Source organism: Penicillium crustosum, assembly GCF_028827405.1.
Source record: "Penicillium crustosum strain IBT 35664 chromosome Unknown utg000001l_segment0_segment0, whole genome shotgun sequence".
NCBI classification, from domain to species: domain Eukaryota; kingdom Fungi; phylum Ascomycota; class Eurotiomycetes; order Eurotiales; family Aspergillaceae; genus Penicillium; species Penicillium crustosum.
In genome coordinates this window covers 6746927-6766537 of record NW_026623122.1, presented here as the reverse complement: position 1 = coordinate 6766537, position 19611 = coordinate 6746927, and the positions used below count along the sequence as shown (strand labels likewise).

The 19611-nt window shown below is 50.4% G+C and overlaps 7 protein-coding genes across 7 annotated transcripts; 3 read left to right on the top strand and 4 right to left on the bottom strand.

Annotated features, from left to right (window-relative positions):
• Window positions 1-98: 98 nt before the first annotated feature.
• Window positions 99-1592, bottom strand: N7487_002567 (uncharacterized protein; the record flags this gene model as incomplete). The annotated part of the gene is made up of 1 exon (XM_056870314.1): window positions 99-1592. The coding sequence occupies one exon, from the start codon at window positions 1590-1592 to the stop codon at window positions 99-101; it is 1494 nt and encodes a 497-aa protein (XP_056735098.1).
• A 655-nt stretch (window positions 1593-2247) lies between these two features.
• N7487_002566 (ELL-associated factor) lies at window positions 2248-3462 on the bottom strand (the record flags this gene model as incomplete). Its single annotated transcript, XM_056870313.1, has 1 exon — window positions 2248-3462. The coding sequence occupies one exon, from the start codon at window positions 3460-3462 to the stop codon at window positions 2248-2250; it is 1215 nt and encodes a 404-aa protein (XP_056735097.1).
• A 684-nt stretch (window positions 3463-4146) lies between these two features.
• Window positions 4147-5951, bottom strand: N7487_002565 (carbohydrate-binding module family 48 protein; the record flags this gene model as incomplete). The annotated part of the gene is made up of 3 exons (XM_056870312.1): window positions 4147-5469; window positions 5696-5828; window positions 5929-5951. 3 exons carry the CDS (start codon window positions 5949-5951, stop codon window positions 4147-4149), a joined length of 1479 nt encoding a protein of 492 aa, XP_056735096.1.
• Window positions 5952-7415: 1464 nt separating this feature from the next.
• On the top strand, window positions 7416-8660 carry N7487_002564 (cyclic nucleotide-binding domain-containing protein; the record flags this gene model as incomplete). Its single annotated transcript, XM_056870311.1, has 1 exon — window positions 7416-8660. The coding sequence occupies one exon, from the start codon at window positions 7416-7418 to the stop codon at window positions 8658-8660; it is 1245 nt and encodes a 414-aa protein (XP_056735095.1).
• A 515-nt stretch (window positions 8661-9175) lies between these two features.
• N7487_002563 (uncharacterized protein) lies at window positions 9176-10042 on the bottom strand (the record flags this gene model as incomplete). The annotated part of the gene is made up of 3 exons (XM_056870310.1): window positions 9176-9468; window positions 9555-9816; window positions 9881-10042. 3 exons carry the CDS (start codon window positions 10040-10042, stop codon window positions 9176-9178), a joined length of 717 nt encoding a protein of 238 aa, XP_056735094.1.
• An 846-nt stretch (window positions 10043-10888) lies between these two features.
• On the top strand, window positions 10889-14582 carry N7487_002562 (forkhead domain protein; the record flags this gene model as incomplete). The annotated part of the gene is made up of 2 exons (XM_056870309.1): window positions 10889-13588; window positions 14316-14582. The coding sequence occupies 2 exons, from the start codon at window positions 10889-10891 to the stop codon at window positions 14580-14582; spliced, it is 2967 nt and encodes a 988-aa protein (XP_056735093.1).
• A 4682-nt stretch (window positions 14583-19264) lies between these two features.
• N7487_002561 (uncharacterized protein) lies at window positions 19265-19453 on the top strand (the record flags this gene model as incomplete). The annotated part of the gene is made up of 1 exon (XM_056870308.1): window positions 19265-19453. One exon carries the CDS (start codon window positions 19265-19267, stop codon window positions 19451-19453), a length of 189 nt encoding a protein of 62 aa, XP_056735092.1.
• Window positions 19454-19611: the final 158 nt, after the last annotated feature.

Genomic DNA, 19611 nt, shown 5'->3' with positions numbered 1-19611 from the left:
TCTCCGTGGATTTCATTCATTCTCACTCATAAATAGTATCTGTAAGGCCACACTTGCCCACCAGCGTCCTGATAGACCCAATTTTATAGACTTAGATATTAGATCTCGCCTTCTTCACTTCCAGCATTATCATCATCAGCTTCGCCCTCCTCTTTCTCTTCTTTCTGGGAGTCTAATTTACTCCGATAATCCACATCTGCCGTAGGCGCGGGATCATGCCGCGGGGGATGTGCGACTGGAACAACATGTTGCTGTTTTTCAGGGACTTCGCCTTCTTCGGCGCTGGAGTCTTCTTTTGAAGGGGAGTGTGCAGAGGGTCCTGGTCCTGGCTTCTCCCCCGCGATTGACAGGGAGTCGAATTGAGGTGTGGCTTTTGTTTGGGATAATGCGGCCGCGGGGACGCGAGGGCGGGAGGGCGCTGGAGGGTTTGTTTTTTGGTCGGTTGGGAGGGTCACTTCATGGGAGGGGGTTATGGTGCGCTGGCGCTTAGGGGATCGATCGCGGTCACCATTCCCATTCAGGGTTGAATGGGATTTGTTTTGTGGGGAGGGCGGGTGTGGGTGTGGTTGTGTATTGGGGTGAGATTCGGGTTCGCGCGAGCGTTTGCGGCCATTTGTAGCCGTATCTGAGGTGACGGTGAGTGTTGGAGGGGTGGAAGTCGATTGTTGCTCTGAGGCGGATTTTGTAGGATCGGTATCGAAGATGCGGGTTGGGTCATTGGGGTTCGGGGTTGAGTCTGAAAGCGCGAATTCCGGGTAGCCCTTGCTCAGGCTTTGTTGGACGCGCTCGTAGATCTTGACAATGAAAGTGCAGGCGCGGATGAGGTCGTCGAGATGGACGTCGATCTGCTCCCACCAGGGTCTGCCTTCGGCGTCGTCGGGGAAGGCGACTTTGCAGTGGCGGGCTGCGGCGTACAGGGCTGCGGCGGCGATGACGCGGGGTGGGAATTGGAGGCAGAGGACGGTGTAGGTTGAGTCATTGAGGAAGGAGTAGGTGGAGTGTCGTAAAGCTCTGTTGTCGCCGACGCCTAGGAAGACGGAGTAGTCCCAGAGGATGCGGTAGGGGGACTCGACCTGTAGGTCAAAGCAGAGGTATTCAAGCATGACGCTCTCATTCTGCAGGATCAGGTCGCGCCATTTCCAGTAATCCTTGGACTGCTCGTCAACAATTAGGTTGGGCTGCTTCATGGCGACGCGGCAGCATGCGATGACGAAATCTTTCATGCGGCGCATGGCCTCGTCCACCTTGAACGCGACGAACAGGGCCACGGCGGCGATCACCTTTGGGTGCATCAGGTCTGACCCCATTTCCGGATATTGGCCCATCAACGAATAGCGCATGAGAAAGCGGTGCATGTACACCGTGGCGGTCATTGAGGTCTGCGGGGGCATCTTCAGCATCACGCTCACTTGCCAAATGAACTCGACTGCACGGTGTCGAATGTAATCCTCTTTCCCGCGTTCGATTTTATCAATGCGCGATGGCGTGCGCTCGAATTCTTCCTCTGTGAATAGCCATTTTTGTTGCTCTGCTTCCAACACCGGGTTTGGCAGGCCGGGGATTCGTCGCTTCGGTGGTGTCGAGGAAGCCATGGCTGTGCGAAGTGAAGAGGGGAAAGACGAATTAGGTCGATGAGTGGTTGTTCACACAATGGCAGCAGAGATGAAACGCATCCGGTGCGCCAGATAAGGAATAGCTCGCGCGAGTGGTTAACAATAATCGTTATCGTTCCAAACGTCACAGTCGTTAAGCCAAATCTAGCATGGCGGAGCTTTCTATCGCATTGCGGAGATGATAGTTCACGGCGGGAGATGTTCGGAGAATTGGAGAAGAGACGCCAGGGATAAGCAATATATAAACAACACAGCGCTGCCTGACTATTGAGCACTACCAGATAACCTGCAAGGCGGCAAGGATCTCCGTATTGATGCAGTCGACAAGGGAAGCTTTTAGTCGGAAAATGGCTTTTCCGGGAGAAACTATTTATCCGCTTCAATGTACGGAGTAAGAGATGCATGAATGACAATGAATACATATGTAGCTACATGTAACTAGCTATTACATTATGTATATAGAAGAAGTATAAGTTTATAAATTCTCATGTGAATTCCATTGGACCTATGCAATTATACTTCTTAAAATAATCCCTAAACAATTACAATTGGTATCTAGTACTTTGGAATAAATGTCCATCCTGGCGCCACGCTGATAGATGCAATAGACAAAAAAAAAAGGCCGGATAGGCATTTACTCTTCCTCACTGACTTCACTCTCATCATCACTGGGAACATACTGCCTGGTCGTAGGCTGACTGTACTGGTGGCTTCGAGCTTCCTCTTCTCGAGCACTTTGTTCAAACGCGGCTTCCATCTCCGCCGCTAAAGCATCATCATCTTCCATTTCGTCCTCTTGAGTAGCCGCACTTGTATGGACCTCAGAAGTAGGTGGAGCTGTATTGCCAACCGGGGAGGGTAGACTAAACTCCCCAACGTCTTCATCCCCATCGTCGTCTGCTGGAGTATTATTGGACGAGAAGTAAGTCCGGTCCACGAAGGGCCGCGGAGGTGGAGATCCCATATCAATAATGAGATCTCCGTCAACGATGATGTTCGAGCTGGGAGACTGCCCAGCTTGTTGCGATCCCGTGCCTGCATCGGACGGCGAGGAGCGGGACTCTTCATGCTCAGGCGGGTCGGGATAGCTGACAGGCTCGGCTGGCTTGGCGGGCGCATATACTTTGGCTGGTGCTTTTGTTGGCGGGTTCTTCTGTCGCAATGGGTTTGCTTGTGCTTGTGTTTGTGTTTTGGGTCGAGGTGGTGCAGGTCTAGGTGCAGGTCTGGCAGCCGGCATCAAGGGTGTGCTGGCCCTGCTGGTGGCAAGCTCTGGGGTGCTGTGGCCTGAGGGTGGTTTATCATCCTCCCGGCGATTCTTTGGGAGGAAATGCCGGAAGTCGTAAGGATTGTTATCGTCGGCGGGTCCCTCGTCCTCGCTGGCGCTCCCCCCATGCCGGTCTTCTCCCGAAGTTGCTGGTTCATCCTCTTCCTTGATCTGTAGTTGTTCGTATTGCTCGCGGACCTGCTTTTCCGTCTTTCCTGGAGCCGACCGTAGATTAAAGTTCAAGGTTGTTGAGACCGGCTCTAGAACGAAGACCTTCCGCTCCGGGTCGAAGATGAGCACCAGACTTCGCTCGCCCGACGGGTCCTCGCTGCCTTTGTATGAATAGGTCAATGTTTGATCGGCGTTCGGGGCCTTATCAGTAACGACGAGGTCATAGAGGTCGGGCGATCGGGAGTGGGTGATGGTGGAACGTTGTTGTGAGGTGGCGGACTTGGATTTGTGGTTGTAGTTGACGTTGATCAGTCGACTCGTGTTGGGGTTGCTTGCGAGCCTTTCCCCCAGCACAATTGGGTATTCGGCCTGCTTTGTCGGGTCGATCATGGCGGACAAGGTGGGGGTAGCCATATTTGCGCTCATGGGAAGTGAAGAGACCCCCAGAATCCAAGTTTGCACAATGTAAAGAAGGGAGATGGAGAGGGAAAAGGGTAAAGGGAAAAGAAGATTAGGAATCCCCAAAGTCGGGGAAAGGATGAGGTGGAGAAGAGCGGCATTGGGAAACGGGCCTCTCCCCCACTCATACAAGGGCGATGAATACATAGATTGCTTGGATCCTTACCTACTTTCTTAGTTCCTTAGTTCCTTAGTTCCTAAGATTCTAGAATTCTACGATTCTACGATTTGAGATTGGATCCATTGATCTCATATTTCATATGTTTCCATTTTGTGGAAATCAACATGCTTATACTCCGAGTTCTGTACTACATTTTACACACCGAGGGCTTCGGCTCCGACTTCGGCCTAGATGATAAAAGGCATAAAGTAGGATATAAACAATTATAGAACACATAATAGCAAGGTACTTCCATTAGACGATAATTACTAGCCGAGGCATAAACAAAAAAAGCGGCTTGCAGAAATACAATGCAATAAAGCAGGGCAGGAGGAGGTATCCAGAAACAAAGAACGCGAGGCACCAGAGGAAAAAAGCATGGGATATCTGTTAGCTGTTACAGCCAAGACTATACCACCCAGGATGATTGAAATCAAAGAACAGATTCCAATCTCGGAAATTGGACATTTCCGAGTCATTTATTTAAGCTTCTCCTTGAGCTTTCCGAAAAAGCCGCTCAAGCGATGCTTCTTCTTCTTCTCAATGGTAGAAGCACCTTCAGTGCTCTGAGATTGTTTGGGAGACGGCTCGGCGGTCTTTGCGGTCGAATTAGCAGGAGCTTGAGTAGACTCGGCTCCAGTCGTGGTGGTGGTATTTTCGGGCTTTGCAGCCTGAGTAGCAGGTGTATGAGCAGACTCAACTCCCGTCGCAGCACTAGGACTTGTAGGCTGCGCAGTCGTGGGAGCCGTGGTTTCGGGAGTTGAGTTTTCAACAGTCGAAGTAGTCTCAGGACCAGTTGTGACAGTGGGCCCACTGGACTCGGCGTTCTTCAGCGCGGAAGATGGAGTAGCAGCAGCAAAGCTGCGGTCCAGCGGAGGGGTCGAAAGCGGCGACACATCTGCCGAGTCTACGCCACTAGGAGCAGCGAGATGGGGCGCAATGGCCTGGGTCGCCGCAGTGGCGGTAGGTGCGGGAGCACCGGCGGACTCTTCAACAGGGACCTTCTTGTGCAGTTCCTCCTCGATAGCATGCTTCTCGTCTACCGCTTCCTGGTTGGCAGCAGCCTCCGGGTCCTTGTGGGCTTCGGCCAACGAGTCCTTCACCACCTGAGGAACCTCCTCGACTGGTTCATCGCCGTTAGTCTGCTTGCCCTTTGACTCCAGCGGCACACCAGCAGCCAGTGCTGCCGTGGTCGAGTCGGGGCCGGCGGACTGGATGTGGTATCCTGGATCGGCCAGCGCTGCCTGTTGAGCTGGACCTCCGGTATAAATCGGCTCGGACTCACTGGCTGCGGCGCGTGTCGCGGGTCCACCGATAGGAAGACTGGACTCAGGAATCATGTTGTTCGTGATTGGGGGGAGGGTATATGGGAGATCGCCAGGGTTAGTGTTCCCAGCGCCAGTAGGGAGAGTTTGGCCTTTCTCATATGACTCTTTGTCCAAAGTGACAGCGGAGTCAATGGTGTTATTGTGGATGGTGCTATGATGAGGGACCTCATCGCCCGGGTTCAGGCTGACGGGGTTGCCATAACCCTCCGAAGCTGGGATGGGATCCACGGAAAAGGCCTGTTCGGACTCTTGTCCCGGGGTCTCTGGGAAGCTACCAGGTAAATCCCCATTGGGCTCCTTGGGAACGTTGGCAGCGAGAGCCGCGGTTGTCGAATCAGGGGTCACGCCAGACATAGTGGGGGCGAAGTCAGAGCTCTTGATCTCTTCGGGTAGAAGCACGTTGTTGATGTTGTTATGTCCGTCGTCTTCTTCACGTACGTTAGGATCTGTAGTCCAAATACCGTCGACAACAAACTTTTTTATTTTTTCCTGGTCAGCAAGGAATCTTGGAATGTTGGAACCTTGGGAGTGCGGGATTGCGGGATAGCGACTTTATAAATGGAGGAAAGCGGCACAGGTGACGTCAGTGGATGTAGCCCTGTTGCCTAAGGCTCACCGCCATCCAATCTACAGAGGGGAAGGGTAAAGGCGAAAACCTTGGAAGTGAAGATGCGAGAAAAAAAAATAGTAAGCACCATACCTTGTAGTGGACTTTTTGTACAGGAGATATAGTCACTTCCTTGATAAAGATATCGCCCACACGGTCTAGTTTCACCGTCTTACCCCAATCATCGAAATTGCCTGTAACGAACACCTCGCTCGCATTGTAAGGCCTGCAAGTAACCGTCTCAGCATTGTACCACGAGGATGTCAAGAAATGCAGAGAAATTGATATCTCTAGCTCAGGGGGTCATGTTGGGAAGCTTGACTCACCATTGAAATGTAAAAGTCCCCATTTTGATACAGTGAAAATTGAAAACAGAAATAGTTGGGGAAGAAGACAGGGAAAAGAAAAAGGGCTCTAGTGAAGGACTAAATCGGTGGGGGGTGACACAGACCAGTACCTGACCCTGGGAGAGGACTAAGCGCCTATATAAATTTTTTTTTTTCTGATTCTCATGCATATCCCAATGTGGAAGCCCTGGAGATATTCCATACATATGTAATATTAGGTATCAAGGGGCTGGGGGGCGAACCGTGGCTGTGACCGGGCCTATGCGCCCGCTCTAGACTTTCCGTTTGTATGACGCCATGAGCCTTAGGGTGATAGTATGGTACTTATTATCTAGCTCATATGGTTCTACTCCGTAGCTTACTTTGCTATGGCATATAGTAATATTAAGCGATGGATTATATTATAGCAATTGACATTCCCCAGGACTAGGTAGATACCCTAAGGAATATCTAAAGCTTTTAAAGTTTCCACAATTTTTGCGGTTCTGCAAGTATTTTCTCCACCGAGAAGATTAGAAGGTGACATTTGAAAACGGCGAGTCCATGACATATGTGACCTGGGAACTTCCCAAGGTTCCCGAGGTTGCCACTAAAGTGGCGAATATGCAATTCTAGAAGACGCCTGGAAGGGCTTCAAGCTTTGGCCTTTTTCTTAATCTTATACTTAGGTAGCTATTATAGAAGCTATTATAATAAGTTACTATACATCTACAGTACGGGAGTGAGTCATGTCGATCACAGTACCTAGGCACTCTTCCCCATATATACGAAAGTAGTACATAATAGATACAACATAGTCAGTACTGGTTATAGTAAATAACTACCTAGGTAGTATGATGTACGTAGTGAATTTGAAGCACCAATGATCGACGAAGCTCAGACCAACTTTAGTGTGTCTTCTACCCCTCATCTTTCCAATTCCAATTCTCAGGTATTTCCCACCTCTTGTCTTAAATACTTCACTTTTGGATACAGCTGTACCTAGGTAAAGCTTTCCGGACTGAGCTTCCTTTGAGCAGGTAATTCCCCCGTTTCACATCCATTCACTCCCATTCACTTGATTTCATTCACTTTTTTTTTTTTCATTTGCAATATTTCATTTTAATTCCCGAGACATGGAGAAGAAAGAAAAGAAAAGAAGAAATAAAAAGAAAAAGAGGGAAAAAAAGAAGAAAGAGAGAGACGAGGTCATGCAGTATCCCTACAAATTAGACTCCAACCAATAATCCCCCACTGTCTGCCCCTCCGTTGCTTCCATATTACTCTCTACCTTTTCTACCTCGTCAACCTCTTTACCTTTTTTTCCTACATTTTCTACATTTCTACATTTTCCCTCTTCCCACTCAATCACTTTAATTCATTCCTTTCTAATATCCGCAGATATCATCTCTGTTTCATCCCACATCTATCCCACCTTCAACCCCGGAGTTGCGGCCTCCTCGGCCCTCAACCCCCTCAACGCCCTCATGGCACAGAACTCTGCTCCGGAACTGACTCCGGTCATCAATACCAGAGCCGGCGACAAATCTGCTGGCATTCAAAAAATCTCCGAGGACGACGAGTTCGAGGTGACGTCACCAACCAACCTGACTTTCCGCCAGTCCAGCTCAAATGCTGCACTACCGAGCACCGCTTTGTTTGGAGGTACTGCATTCGCTGAAGGAGGATCACAAGCGGGAAGATCGTTGTTCAGCCGGAGTCCCTTCCAGGATAATGCGGGGGAGGAGGACGAGCAGGAGGGGGAGCTGGCCCCTCTCCCGGCACGATCCGCACAGCAAGGATTCCCTAACAACTACGCGCTTGGTCGCCGGACATCTGTCTCAGCGGAATCTTTAAATCCCACCGAGGCCGGTTCGGATAGTTGGTCCCCTCCTCACCACCCAAAGACTGAAGAGCAGGTCTCCCGGCTTAAGACCGCCGTCAGTAGCAATTTCCTCTTCTCCCACCTTGACGATGATCAATTCTTGACCGTCCTCAACGCTCTCGTTGAGAAGCCCATCCCTGCGAAGGACATCAAGGTCATCTCCCAAGGTGATGCCGGTGATTACTTCTACATCGTGGAGAACGGAAACTTTGACGTCTATATCCACTCCTCCGGCGCCGTGCAGCCTGGCCCTGATGGCTTGGGCAACAAGGTCGCCAGCATTGGACCCGGAGGATCTTTTGGCGAGCTGGCTTTGATGTACAATGCCCCACGTGCCGCGACGGTGATCTCTACCGAACCAAAAAACACTTTGTGGGCTCTTGACCGAATCACCTTCCGCCGCATCCTAATGGACTCGGCATTCCAACGCCGTCGTATGTACGAGGCTTTCCTGGAGGAAGTCCCGCTGCTTTCTTCTCTGAAGCCATACGAGCGCTCGAAGATCGCTGATGCCCTGGACACCATCAAGTACCCGGCTAACTCCACCATCATCCACGAAGGCGATCCCGGAGATGCTTTCTACCTTTTGGAGTCAGGTGAAGCTGAGGCTACCAAGAACGGTGTCTCTGGCCCCGTCAAGAACTATCGCCGCGGCGATTACTTCGGCGAGCTTGCTTTGCTGGACGACAAGCCACGTCAGGCGAGCATCACCACCAAGACGGATGTGAAGGTGGCACGATTGGGTCGGGACGGATTCAAGCGTCTTCTCGGTCCTGTGGAGGGAATGATGAGAGGGGCTGAGTATGAACTGGATGGGGAGAAGTCTCCTGTTTCCAAACCAATTTGATATGATTACAATGAAATTTGAATCTTGGGGCTTTTGAGCCAGGAAATTAGAATTCCTCATTGGCGAGGTCCAGCTATCCTGTCATCTGTCACTCACCTGCTATCCCAATAACTGATGATCTACCTTTTTTTTTTTCCATGTTCATTATTTGTGTCCCATCTCCTCGTTCCCAGCAAACTTTCCACTCTTTACGACTATCTGACTTGTATCTACAACTGTTTCTCTTATGCGTGCCGTGTGTGACAGGGGCCTACTGTCGTCCTTGTTCATATTTTCCTTTTGCTACTGTGTTATCCACTCCAATTGTACCATCCAATACTTAGGTATGATCCAGCAGAATGATTAGAACCTGTGTTTGAATTCCCAAAATTCCCATATGCAATGTCTATATACCCCAACCCCCCAAGGATTCCAAGTCGAAAGTCGCGTAGGAACCCGCCCACTACGATTATGCTATGTTTCACATGCCAATCTACACGCTTGGAACCCCCAAATGCAATATCAAAACCAGTATATCACCTTGGAACAACCAAGTCACTCCTCAAAACCCACTTTTCTCCCCCCGTAACCTCGGCCCCCTCATGTATCATACAATGATCTCCATGTCGGTGCAACAGCGCCATCCCAACCTCCGGCGCAACAGCTATCGGCCCTGGATTGCGATTTGCGCGCGTGGCCTCTGGGTAGAAGATTGTTTCACCGCCTGTGCAGGATGTCAGGTAGACCAGTAGAGTCCAGGTTGTGCGTGCAGGTGTCGCTTTCGAGCGCGAGTTCGGTGGGGGGAGGGTTATATTATTGGCATCGTCGTCTGCGATTGCGATATGTTAGATTGATGTGCTTGGTTGTGTAGAAGAGGATTATATAATCTATAATCCAAGACGAAGAGCTTCTTACAATGTTGTCCGAAAAACTGTCCTGCAGAGTATCGATAAATGCGAATATTAGGATTCAACCCCAACGGCTCCCCGCCCCAGAGTTGACGTGCGCGTTCAGCAAGCGCATTATCGTCTTCTTCGGCAGGCTGGCTGTATCCGTACTCGTCTTCTTCGAAACGCGTCGTGACAAGCTCCTTCAATGCCGTTGTGCTCCACAGCATCTCCGCAAACCGCGCATCGTCAATCTGGAACCGGTCGTTGACGCGTAAGGCCTCGTCTTTCTTTGGGGTTCCCGGTGTTGTGGTCAGTGGCAATGAGGCGAGGAATGAGGTGTAGGTTTTGCACAGGGTGCCTGGGAGGAAGTTGCGGATTAGGTAGATTTGGTCGGTGAGGAGGGGGGGTCAAGGTAAGATCGGCGGCGGGGAGGAGGGGGCGGAGGGGAGGCCAGTTTGGGGTCGTAGTCTTTGGTTGAGGTTTTGGGACGGGTTTTTTGGATTTTGGGGCCATTTTGTTCTTGTGTTGGTAGGTGAAGGTGGATATGCAGGTACGGTGAAGGTAGAAAGTAGAAAAGTAGAATAGAGGTAGAGGGTTACCTGGGTAGGTTCAAAGGCTTTTATCGCGATAAGATGATCCCAGGTATACGGAGTACATGTATGTAGGTAAACAATCTAAGGCTAATTGGTTTTTGTATGTATATACTCCGCTTCCCCAGAATATGTATGTTGTAGTGTACAAAGTATATACACCCCTTGCATACAGCCTGGATAAAAATTATAGTCGCCTAAAGTACTTCGTACATACTACAACCATCAGTTTCCCCTCATCTCAACGGCAAGCCACCGAATATCAGAGGGGTCGACTCCACTCTACATGTAGGCAATAAATGAGGTAATGTGAGATCAGAGCAGTAAAAAGAGGTCAATTGCATAGACTCATCTATTATCATATTCCAATATATAGATCTAGGCTTTTGGATCAACAAAATCGGTGAGGAACCAGCTGCGGGTAGTCCATGTAGGTGGATCAGGTCGGAGAGAATATGGATTTGGGCGGGGCGGGAAAGAAAATTTGTCCCGGAAGAGGATTGTCGGCGCTTTTCTTTCATTTCTTCAACCATAAACCTTTTCAGATTCATACATAATATTTGATATTTGGTGAATTCGTCTCAAGTCAACGATATTAAGAACTAAAGAAACCAAAAAAACAACGAAAAGAAAAAAAAAAAAAACATGGCTCAGCGGTGACTACGGCCATCTGCAGCGACCAACTCGGCCACCGCTCACCGCCCGGTCCTAAGTTGAGAACTTCCCTTCTGGAACTTCATTCCTCTCCCTTCCCCAGCACCAGCCTGTCATGTCGTCGCAGACCATGACTGCGCCAGCCGTGGGCCATCGACCGCCTGACACAGGCCCCGATAGCCCCCTGTACGACTATGGCTGCTCACCAGACAGAGACTCCCCTTCCAATCCTCGAGACGACTCCGCAATCCGCGCCATGCAGAATAATTCTGCCCCGTCAACTCCCAACGGGATTTCCGCCCCGGACGTCGCAATCAAAACCGAATGCTCGGACAGCCACGACTTTTCCGCCGCGCAACATCAACAAGATGCAAACACGCAAAACGCCGCAAGTGCGCTCCTAGCACAGCTTCTTGGAAACCAACCAGCCGCCAACTCTACACCTACCACGATACAACCTGCACAACAGGACGAGGACCAAGATATTCACATGGATATCAAGATGGACGAATCAATCTCCCAGTCATTCGACATGGCTGCCCAGAGCTCTGCGCCCATCGACTCGAGCTTGCACCGGGATTCTGCTTCAATATCTCGCGAGATTCAGGACTTGCTGAATGGGAAAGCTTTAGGTGACGAGCTTATGGGAACAAACTCTGCACACCAGGATATGGACCATGCAGGATTCAACTCAGATGCCATGGGAACCTTGTCCGACCCCATGAACCCGAAATTGAGCACCGACCAGCCCTCACTCCTTCCACCCTTGGACTTTTCGGCCGCCCCGAAAAATGCGTTTGAAGCTCTCCACCAAAACGAGCTGCTCACAGCCGCCTTTCTTTCGCAAAATGCCGATCTGTCGGCCCTGGGATATCAAGATATGGCAGCCTCAATTGCTGGATCGGAACCTAAGATCCAAGCATTTGCCAAGTTGGAGTTTGATGATGGGCATTTTTACGTCAATACCTACTCATTCATCCTAGGACGAGACGTGCGCGCTGCCCGCGCCGCCCATCACCGAGAGTTCCAGTACCGGCAGGCCGTGCGAAGCACTCGGGCGAAGAGTTCAAGTGGAGGACACACATCCCATACTCCGAACCGTATGAAGCGGGAGGAAAGCGCTGCCATGATGGGCAGTGTCGTTAGTGATCGGGGAGGTATTATGGGCTTTGATCCAGATATACCTCCGCATCTTCCAAACAACATGAACATGAGCCGACGATCCTCAAAATCCTCCTTTGACGACGCTGTTGTGCCATTGCATGCAAACCCGGCTCAGCTACAATCGACAACCGACTACAATGCGCTCGCGATGCAATCTTTGCAAGATGGAAACGGAGATGCAAAGCCCGTTGATGCGCTGGCTTTGCTCCCATCCCCTGATTCTTGTCCCACCATCCCAATTCACCCCCCAACGACCGTTGACGGCAGTGCCGCAGGCCATCGAGGGATTTCTCGGAGGCATGTCCGGATCTCATACAATTTTGATCGTAACTTGTTTGAGATGGAAGTAATGGGGCGTAATGGAGCGTTCATTGGCGCTGATTGGCTATCACCGGGACAAGTTCGCCCGTTACACAGCGGCGACTATATCCAGATTGGAGGCGTGCGTATACGCTTTTTGCTACCAGATGTCCCCATTGGCGAAACTGGAGCGGACCGGATGGAAGAAAAAATGACAGAAAAGAACGACGAGGAGGAAGAGAAAGATGTCCGTGCTTCAATGGAAATGGATGACGATGTCGATGAATCCGAGAGACTTGGGAGTGACAGCGGCGAGAGCAGGGAACCTTCCAAGAAGATCATCCTCAAGACAAAGGATTCCAAATCATCACAAGCAATGGATTCTATCGAGACTGGGGATAACGATTCACAGCCGGCCCGCCGCCGGGGACCAGGACGCCCTCCCAAGGATGGGATCATGTCCAAGCGCGAGCGAGCCGAGCTTGCCCGGGAGCAGAAAATTGCTGCTAAGCGCGAGGCCAACGGTGGTATCACACCACCTCCACTCAAAGTGCCTAAAGCCGGGAAGACAGTTGCCAAAGAATCTGTTGTTCCCGAGTCACCAACAAACAAACCATCCGAGAAGCGGAAGTACACCAAGAGAAAGAAGCCGGATGGCACACCAATGGATTCTCCCCTTCCTTCAACGGAAGGCGGCCAGATGTCTGCAGAGCCCCCGCAAGAATACGTCAAGCCCCCACCGGTCAAAAAGCGCAAACCATCACGGTCACCATCTCCCAACTATCCTCCAGAGTCTGCTTACAATGCCGAGGATCTGGCAAAGCCGCCGTACAACTACGCCGTTCTCATCTTTGATGCTCTGACGGAAGCTGGCACGCCAATGACGTTGAAGCAGATCTACCGTGCGCTGAAATTGAAGTATCCGTACTTCCGCTTCAAGTGTGAGACTGAGGGCTGGACATCTAGTGTACGACATAACCTAAATGGCAACGGTCATTTGTTCATGCACGCAGAACGAGATGGTAAGGGTTGGTCATGGCAGCTCATTCCCGGCGCGTCGGTTGAGAAGGAAAAGAAACGACGTCCTTCGCCGCCGCCGCAGGTTTCCCACCCTCCTCCGCCTGCTCCCCAGCAGTACATGCCTCAAATGTCCCACTCGTATGCGCCACCTCAGGGCCCACCACCCGTGCCAAATCCGCCACAGCATTTCCAATTTCCTTCCATACCGCCTGCTCCTTTCCCGGCGTCTGTTAATGTGGGAGGACATCCACCCCAATCCAGTCCCTACCCACCTCCATCGAAGCCCCCTGTCCCTACACCTAGCGCTCCTCCTCCTGCTGCTGCCCCGCCGGTTCAAGCTCCTGCTCCTGCTCCTGCTCCACCCCCGCCCCAGGTTGCGACACCCGCACCCCCGCCGGCGCCCACCCCCGCCCCTGTGTCTGCTCCTATCCCGTCGCCGGCGCCAACACCTACCCCGGCTCCTATGCCTGTGTCTGCACCCGCACCCGCACCTACACAGGCACCCGCGCCAGTACCATCGGCACCAGTGTCGGCACCGACACCAGCACCAGCACCAGCAGCAGTGCCAGCGCCAACACCAGTCCCACCTATCAATCCAGCTGCATCCTTCCCCATCCCCAGTCAACTCCGCAACAACCTCCCAGCTGCATTTGCAGCGACCATCCCTTCAACCTACACTTCACCCTACGCATCCGCCCCCCGCTCCGCAAGGCGGCCAGCAACAACAGTTGCAGACCCCACGGCCTCCTCACGGACCACCTCAGCACCATTCCCCTTATTCACAACAAAAGCCGCCATCCTCTCAACCTCCTCACAACAACCCGCAGCCTCGGGCCTACCCTCCACCTGGTGGAGCGCAGTTCCAACACCAGCATCAGCATCAGCACCAGCCACCGGTCCAACCCCAGTCGCAGCCGCTGTCGCATCCTCCTCAGCAGCAACATCCGCTACCTCACCACCAGCACCAGCCGCAGCATCAACACCAACACCCACATCAGCACCAGCACCAGCACCATCCGCCTCCCGGCCTCCCGGCTCATTCTCACCATCAACAACAGCAGCACCCTGTTCAGCAAAACTCTGCACCAGGGCCACCAGAGTCATCCTCGTTCATTGACCGAGCAAACAAGGCAATCGATGACTTTGAAGCTGTTCTCATGGAAGACTACGAGGACAAGAACTATATCCGGGAAGTTCTCCGGAGTGCGCGTGCACGCGTGTTGGGCGATGCTCCAGAAAGCTCCTTCCCAGGTGGCGAGCCAAAAGACGAAGCCGTCATCATGGACGTACTACGTAATCTGGTTGGAAGCCTGAAGGACGAGTGAATGGCCTCCTGGCGAGATATTTTACATATTGGTGGAGGGAATGGTTTCCTCCCTGACGACTTATCGAGTATACGAGTCTTATGGTTTTGCTTTTTTGTCTTTTTCTTTTCTTCCTTTCTTCCCCATTCAATTTATCCTCTTCAAATTGTTGTTTTGCGACATGTCTGGATTCTTTGAATCTTAATGATATCCCTCTGTTTTTGACGACAGGCGTTTGCTTGCGTCTTGTCTATTTTCTTTTTGTCGTATCTAAATCCTCACTTCCCTGTTCTCTGTTTTCTTCTTTTTAGGCTCCTCATAGCCCACTGTTTCAGAGTTGCAGAGGGATCACCCCCCCATGTTGTGGAATAATCCCGACTACTACTTGCTTTTTTCTTTTGTTTTGATCCTGGCGTGACCCAGCCGCCTGATATAAAAGCGTAAAAGCTCAGCATGATAGAAATACCATTCACATTGACCGGACTAGATACTCGTTCTCCAGCAGAGGCTTGGATATTGTAGTACTACTCTATCAATAGCTTTGCTGGGGTCTACATATCAAGCCAACTGGTCTCGACTATTCTACCGTATATTCTTGATCTTCATCTTTGTACAATTGAAACCGCAATGTATCGTGAGCGGAGAACGAGGACGAAGCCCTCTATATACATACCACTTCTCTCTAAATCACAATAAAGACAGGTTTGTCGCTTGTCAAATTATACAGGCTACAATGGGACGAGGTTAACCTCATAGCTGCATATCTTGAACAGTCTTTGGATCTATGAATATGCTTTCGAGTACCAGACATGAAGAAATGAGTACGCGACTTCAACTGCCAAAGCATTTAGAGCGAAGAGGGGATGAAGTCCTCTCTCTCACCATACCGAAGGGCATAATCGGGTCTTTTTCGTCAATTCCATCTTTGAATATCACACGCGAGGAAGATTCCCTCTCTCGTCATACCAGATGCTATAGTCCGGTCTCCGGTAAAGTACCAACTATCATTATTCCATATAACGGGACCGTAACCCCGTGCCCCTTCAGCTTGAAGGTTCACTAACGGTGCATGTGCACGGCGGCTCCAACATCACCAAGTGATGTCTCTCTCTGATATCAGAGGGAGAAGGCAAGGTTAAGGTTAAGGCTGAAGCATATGTTTGCTTCACTAGGTTTTGGTGACGGCCACAATGGGACAATGGGCAGGTGTCTCTCTCACTGGATGAAATTAGCTAAATGTAATGTTGCTTGTTTTGTCTTTGGTTTACCAAGTTCTGAAGACCAGCGAATGGGTTGCACAGCCGATAATTCCTGGTCTTGGTCAAAGTCGAGCTCCAATCCAAGCACTGCGTAGCCCTCTCCAATGCCCAGAGAGGAGATGTCGTGCCTTTTTGATGGGCACACCGTCCTCGGTGGTGACTCGTGCCTTTACGGCCATGAGGGTAAAAAGAGGATTCAGTTCCCTTTATACACACCCCAGATTAGTCCGCGCGGGTCGAGTTCATCTTCCCGAAGCTGTCTAATAACACTGTCGTTTTCATAGGTCTTGTTTTGAGGAAGCGGATTTCACGAGGTAAATTTTCCAGTAATCTCCAGTTGTGCTCCCCTAAACAGTACTATGGCTCGTTTCCACTTGCTTGACGCCATGCGGTGGTGAGATCAAAGCAAAAAAACAAAGAGCAGAAGCAGAGCAAGTAGGTCAAAGAATGAAATTTTCATTCAAAGATCAGTCGAGAAGCAGGTCAGGAGAAGGCAGTCCCTCTATCTGAAACCCCGTGGAGAAGAAGTCTAGCGAGCAAACCCCTTATGGAGGAAACACGCCAACAAAAGAATAGCGAGGACGACTCGGGAGTCATCTGTATGTCTTGCTAGATCTAGCCAGATGGGAAATTTGTTGTTGATGGTGGATTATGTCGAGAAACCAGACCTTGTTCTCACCCTTGGCACCCATCTAAACATAGCATGTGCAACATGTTTGGATGGAATGTCGAATTCCTCCTTTCATACAGGGGACGCACTTCTCTTAAGATTGCTTCAAGTGGGTTCTGAGCATATGCTCACAATCGTTTGAAAACCAGTTAAGTTTGGTTCCGATGTGGTATCATGGGTGGTGATTCTGATTTTTTCAGGCGGTCTCTTTGCTATTTCTGGCCTGATTGATGTGGATTCTTGCAGGGTTTCTGCATATACCACAACATGGTGGGAAAAGCCGAGGCGCTACTATCAATTGTGGGATGAGTCCGACTCATGACTCCGAGTGTAGGCTTGTCTCAGATCGACAGCTTCGTTGAAGATATTGAGAACCAGGATTTCGCTGCTGTTGCGGGAAGGAACATATGCTGTATCTAGTCAGAAAAGAAAAACCAATGAATTCAGAGTTCGACCTCTCTCACAGAATGACTGGTGAAATGCTTCGAGTGAGTGAAAGACCTAGTTGTTGGCGAGTTTACCCTGGTTTTGTCCCCCTTGAGTGCCTTCATGTATCCTTGTAGCATTATGTTGTCCCCTGTCCGATTTTTCTTCTCCTTTTGTCCGACAATCCATTCCTTTTTCTTCTCTTGATCGGTCGTAGGGATTTCCATAATCTCTTGACAGTGGAGTAGGTGGCCCTACCCGTCCATCCACCATGAAATCCGGCTAGGTGTGACTTGAAATACTACCGCAATCCATTCCCTACACCCAGAGAATATCTGTGACCCAGCTACCCCAGCAGCCTGGGCCTGCTTTAGCACTATAAAGTGCAAGAATAGAGTCACATCGATCCCCGCTCCTTGGTAGCGATGTTATCTTCCATCTTCAAGCGGAGTATTTGCAGCTGTGTGCATACCACATCATGTTGTTGTATGGCAGAGTCATTTTGCGCTGAGTCTTGGGATACTTCAAACGCGTTTGTGTCTTTTTCCTTTATTTGAGACCAAAAGGCTCCGATGCCGTGGTCGTGGCTTTTTGGCCGGATATATAGGGGTTTCCATTCCCTCCACGGCTCCTTGTAGGAGCCGACTTCATAAAAATGGCATTGTCTCCTGCAAAAACCATAATGGCAGTTGGCGCAGTACCTATCCAGATCTTGATGGCGACACAACTCTTCGTGGCATGCCGCCTAGATCCTCTCGGGGAAAATCGAGGGCGACGGGAGACTTTCGGATCATTCATTTGGAGTTCGTTTGCCGAGGGCCTTTTTGATCTTACGCTGGTCAATATTGGAAGCGGTAAGATAACATGAAGATCTCTCAGGTGGGCCCCAGCTTCTCCATCCAGGCCGTTGTTATCATCGAGGTAGAAATTGAAACGCATATTTGTGACCATAGGTTGTCAACTCTGTCCCAATTCCATCCATGTGTGCGTCCGTTTGTGGGATAGCATACTCTAAAGTCAGCACGTTTTGTCCGGGCCATATCGAAGGTCGCAATGTCAGATTCATTCCCTTGAAACGTATCAACTAGAGGTCACCTGGTTAGCAATGCAATCGTTTTTTTAGAGTCACCTACCAATCCGGAACGCGAAGCTTTAGAGGCGTGTTCCGCCGAAGGCTCGTGCTTTTTTCATTGGGAAGTCTACTTCTGGGCATCACGAGGAACGGATGGACGCTTCGAATGGATACAGTCAGGGGTTTATTCAGCCTGCTAACTGGCATCCGTTGATACATCTAGAGTGAGCTATTTTGCGGCTCCCATGGCCCAGAATCCCTTGGGAAACTTCGCTGTTAACCGGCGGAACAACGGCTGTGAGAGGATGGATGGTGGAATGGGAAATACTGAAGATGGTTGATCAAGTACCCCTCCGAGGTCATCTATCAAATTATTCACACTCTTTTGCGACCCAGCGCGAAGAGCCATGCTGTCCAGGAAGGTCATACGGCTGGCAGTAATGAATGGGAAACACCGGACGAGGTTAAGGGGCGTTGAGAAAGGCTGGCTTGAAAGTTGGGCTATCAATGTAGAAGAATATATCCATTGATATCATCTGTAAGACCCTACTCGTCTCATTAGACACGCTAGTGGGTGTTTGTCGCCCGTGGTAGAATCTAATATTGAGATACCCTCGTTCGAGAGAAGTATCAAACAGTATATGGAACTCACCTTGGTGGTTTTTTTTTATTCTGTTCCAGGCAGCAGCAAGAATAGCGGTAGGTGTTCGACCGAAGCTTTTTCGTTATGACCAGATCCAGGATAGTCACTGTGGAGATCTGATGAATTGATCCCCACCGGTGTAGAGCCAAGATGATTTTGCGAGAATACTGTCCATCCCCCCAAAGTCCCGAATAGGGCTTGCTGTGAAATCAAACAGTTATCTTCTTCATATCGACTCTTCGAGGATGCGGACAACATGAGTCAAAATTTCCGACAATCTCCAGTTATGCTCGCCCCAAAGAAGCGATTCTGCGAGCCAGTGTCTCTTGGCTCTCGAGTTCCACCAATACCATGGGGAGGATGTGTGAGGTCTGCAACCGAACCATTTCGTTGTGAAGGTGTTGAGAAATTCCAACGTTTCCAGAATAGAGACAACGAACGACCCTTTTGTGTTGGTATTCAGGCTATTTGTTGAATTTCCGTGAATATGATACCCATGGACAGTTCCACGGGCCATAACAAAGTTCCAAGGTTGTCATATACCCGAATTAGCAAGATCAGGGTTTGAGGAGAAAAGGGACAAGGATAGATGACCAAGGTGAGAGGAAGGACAAAAACAGCAGATGGCGCAGTATGTCCGGCGAATTCCTATCCCATGCTCCAGGCACTGCAATCACCTTCAAAGACCAGAGCCCCAGCAGAGAGTCTGGAGCCACAGCTGAGCTTTTGGAGGAAGTGGAAGAAGTGGAGATGGCGATACAGGACCAACACCAAAATGAGTTGGAGGGGAGAGGGGGAGGGAGATGGAGGAGAAAGAGGTAGAGGGGGGAAGGGGAGAGAGACGGAGGGAAGGAGGGAAATAGGAAAAGAGGAGGGAAAGAGGGAAAGAGAGGCCCTTACAAAGGAAAGCTCGTTCACAGTGTAAAAGTTTTACACTGTTCACCTCTATAACTCTTCACTTGCCAAGATGTACAGCAAAG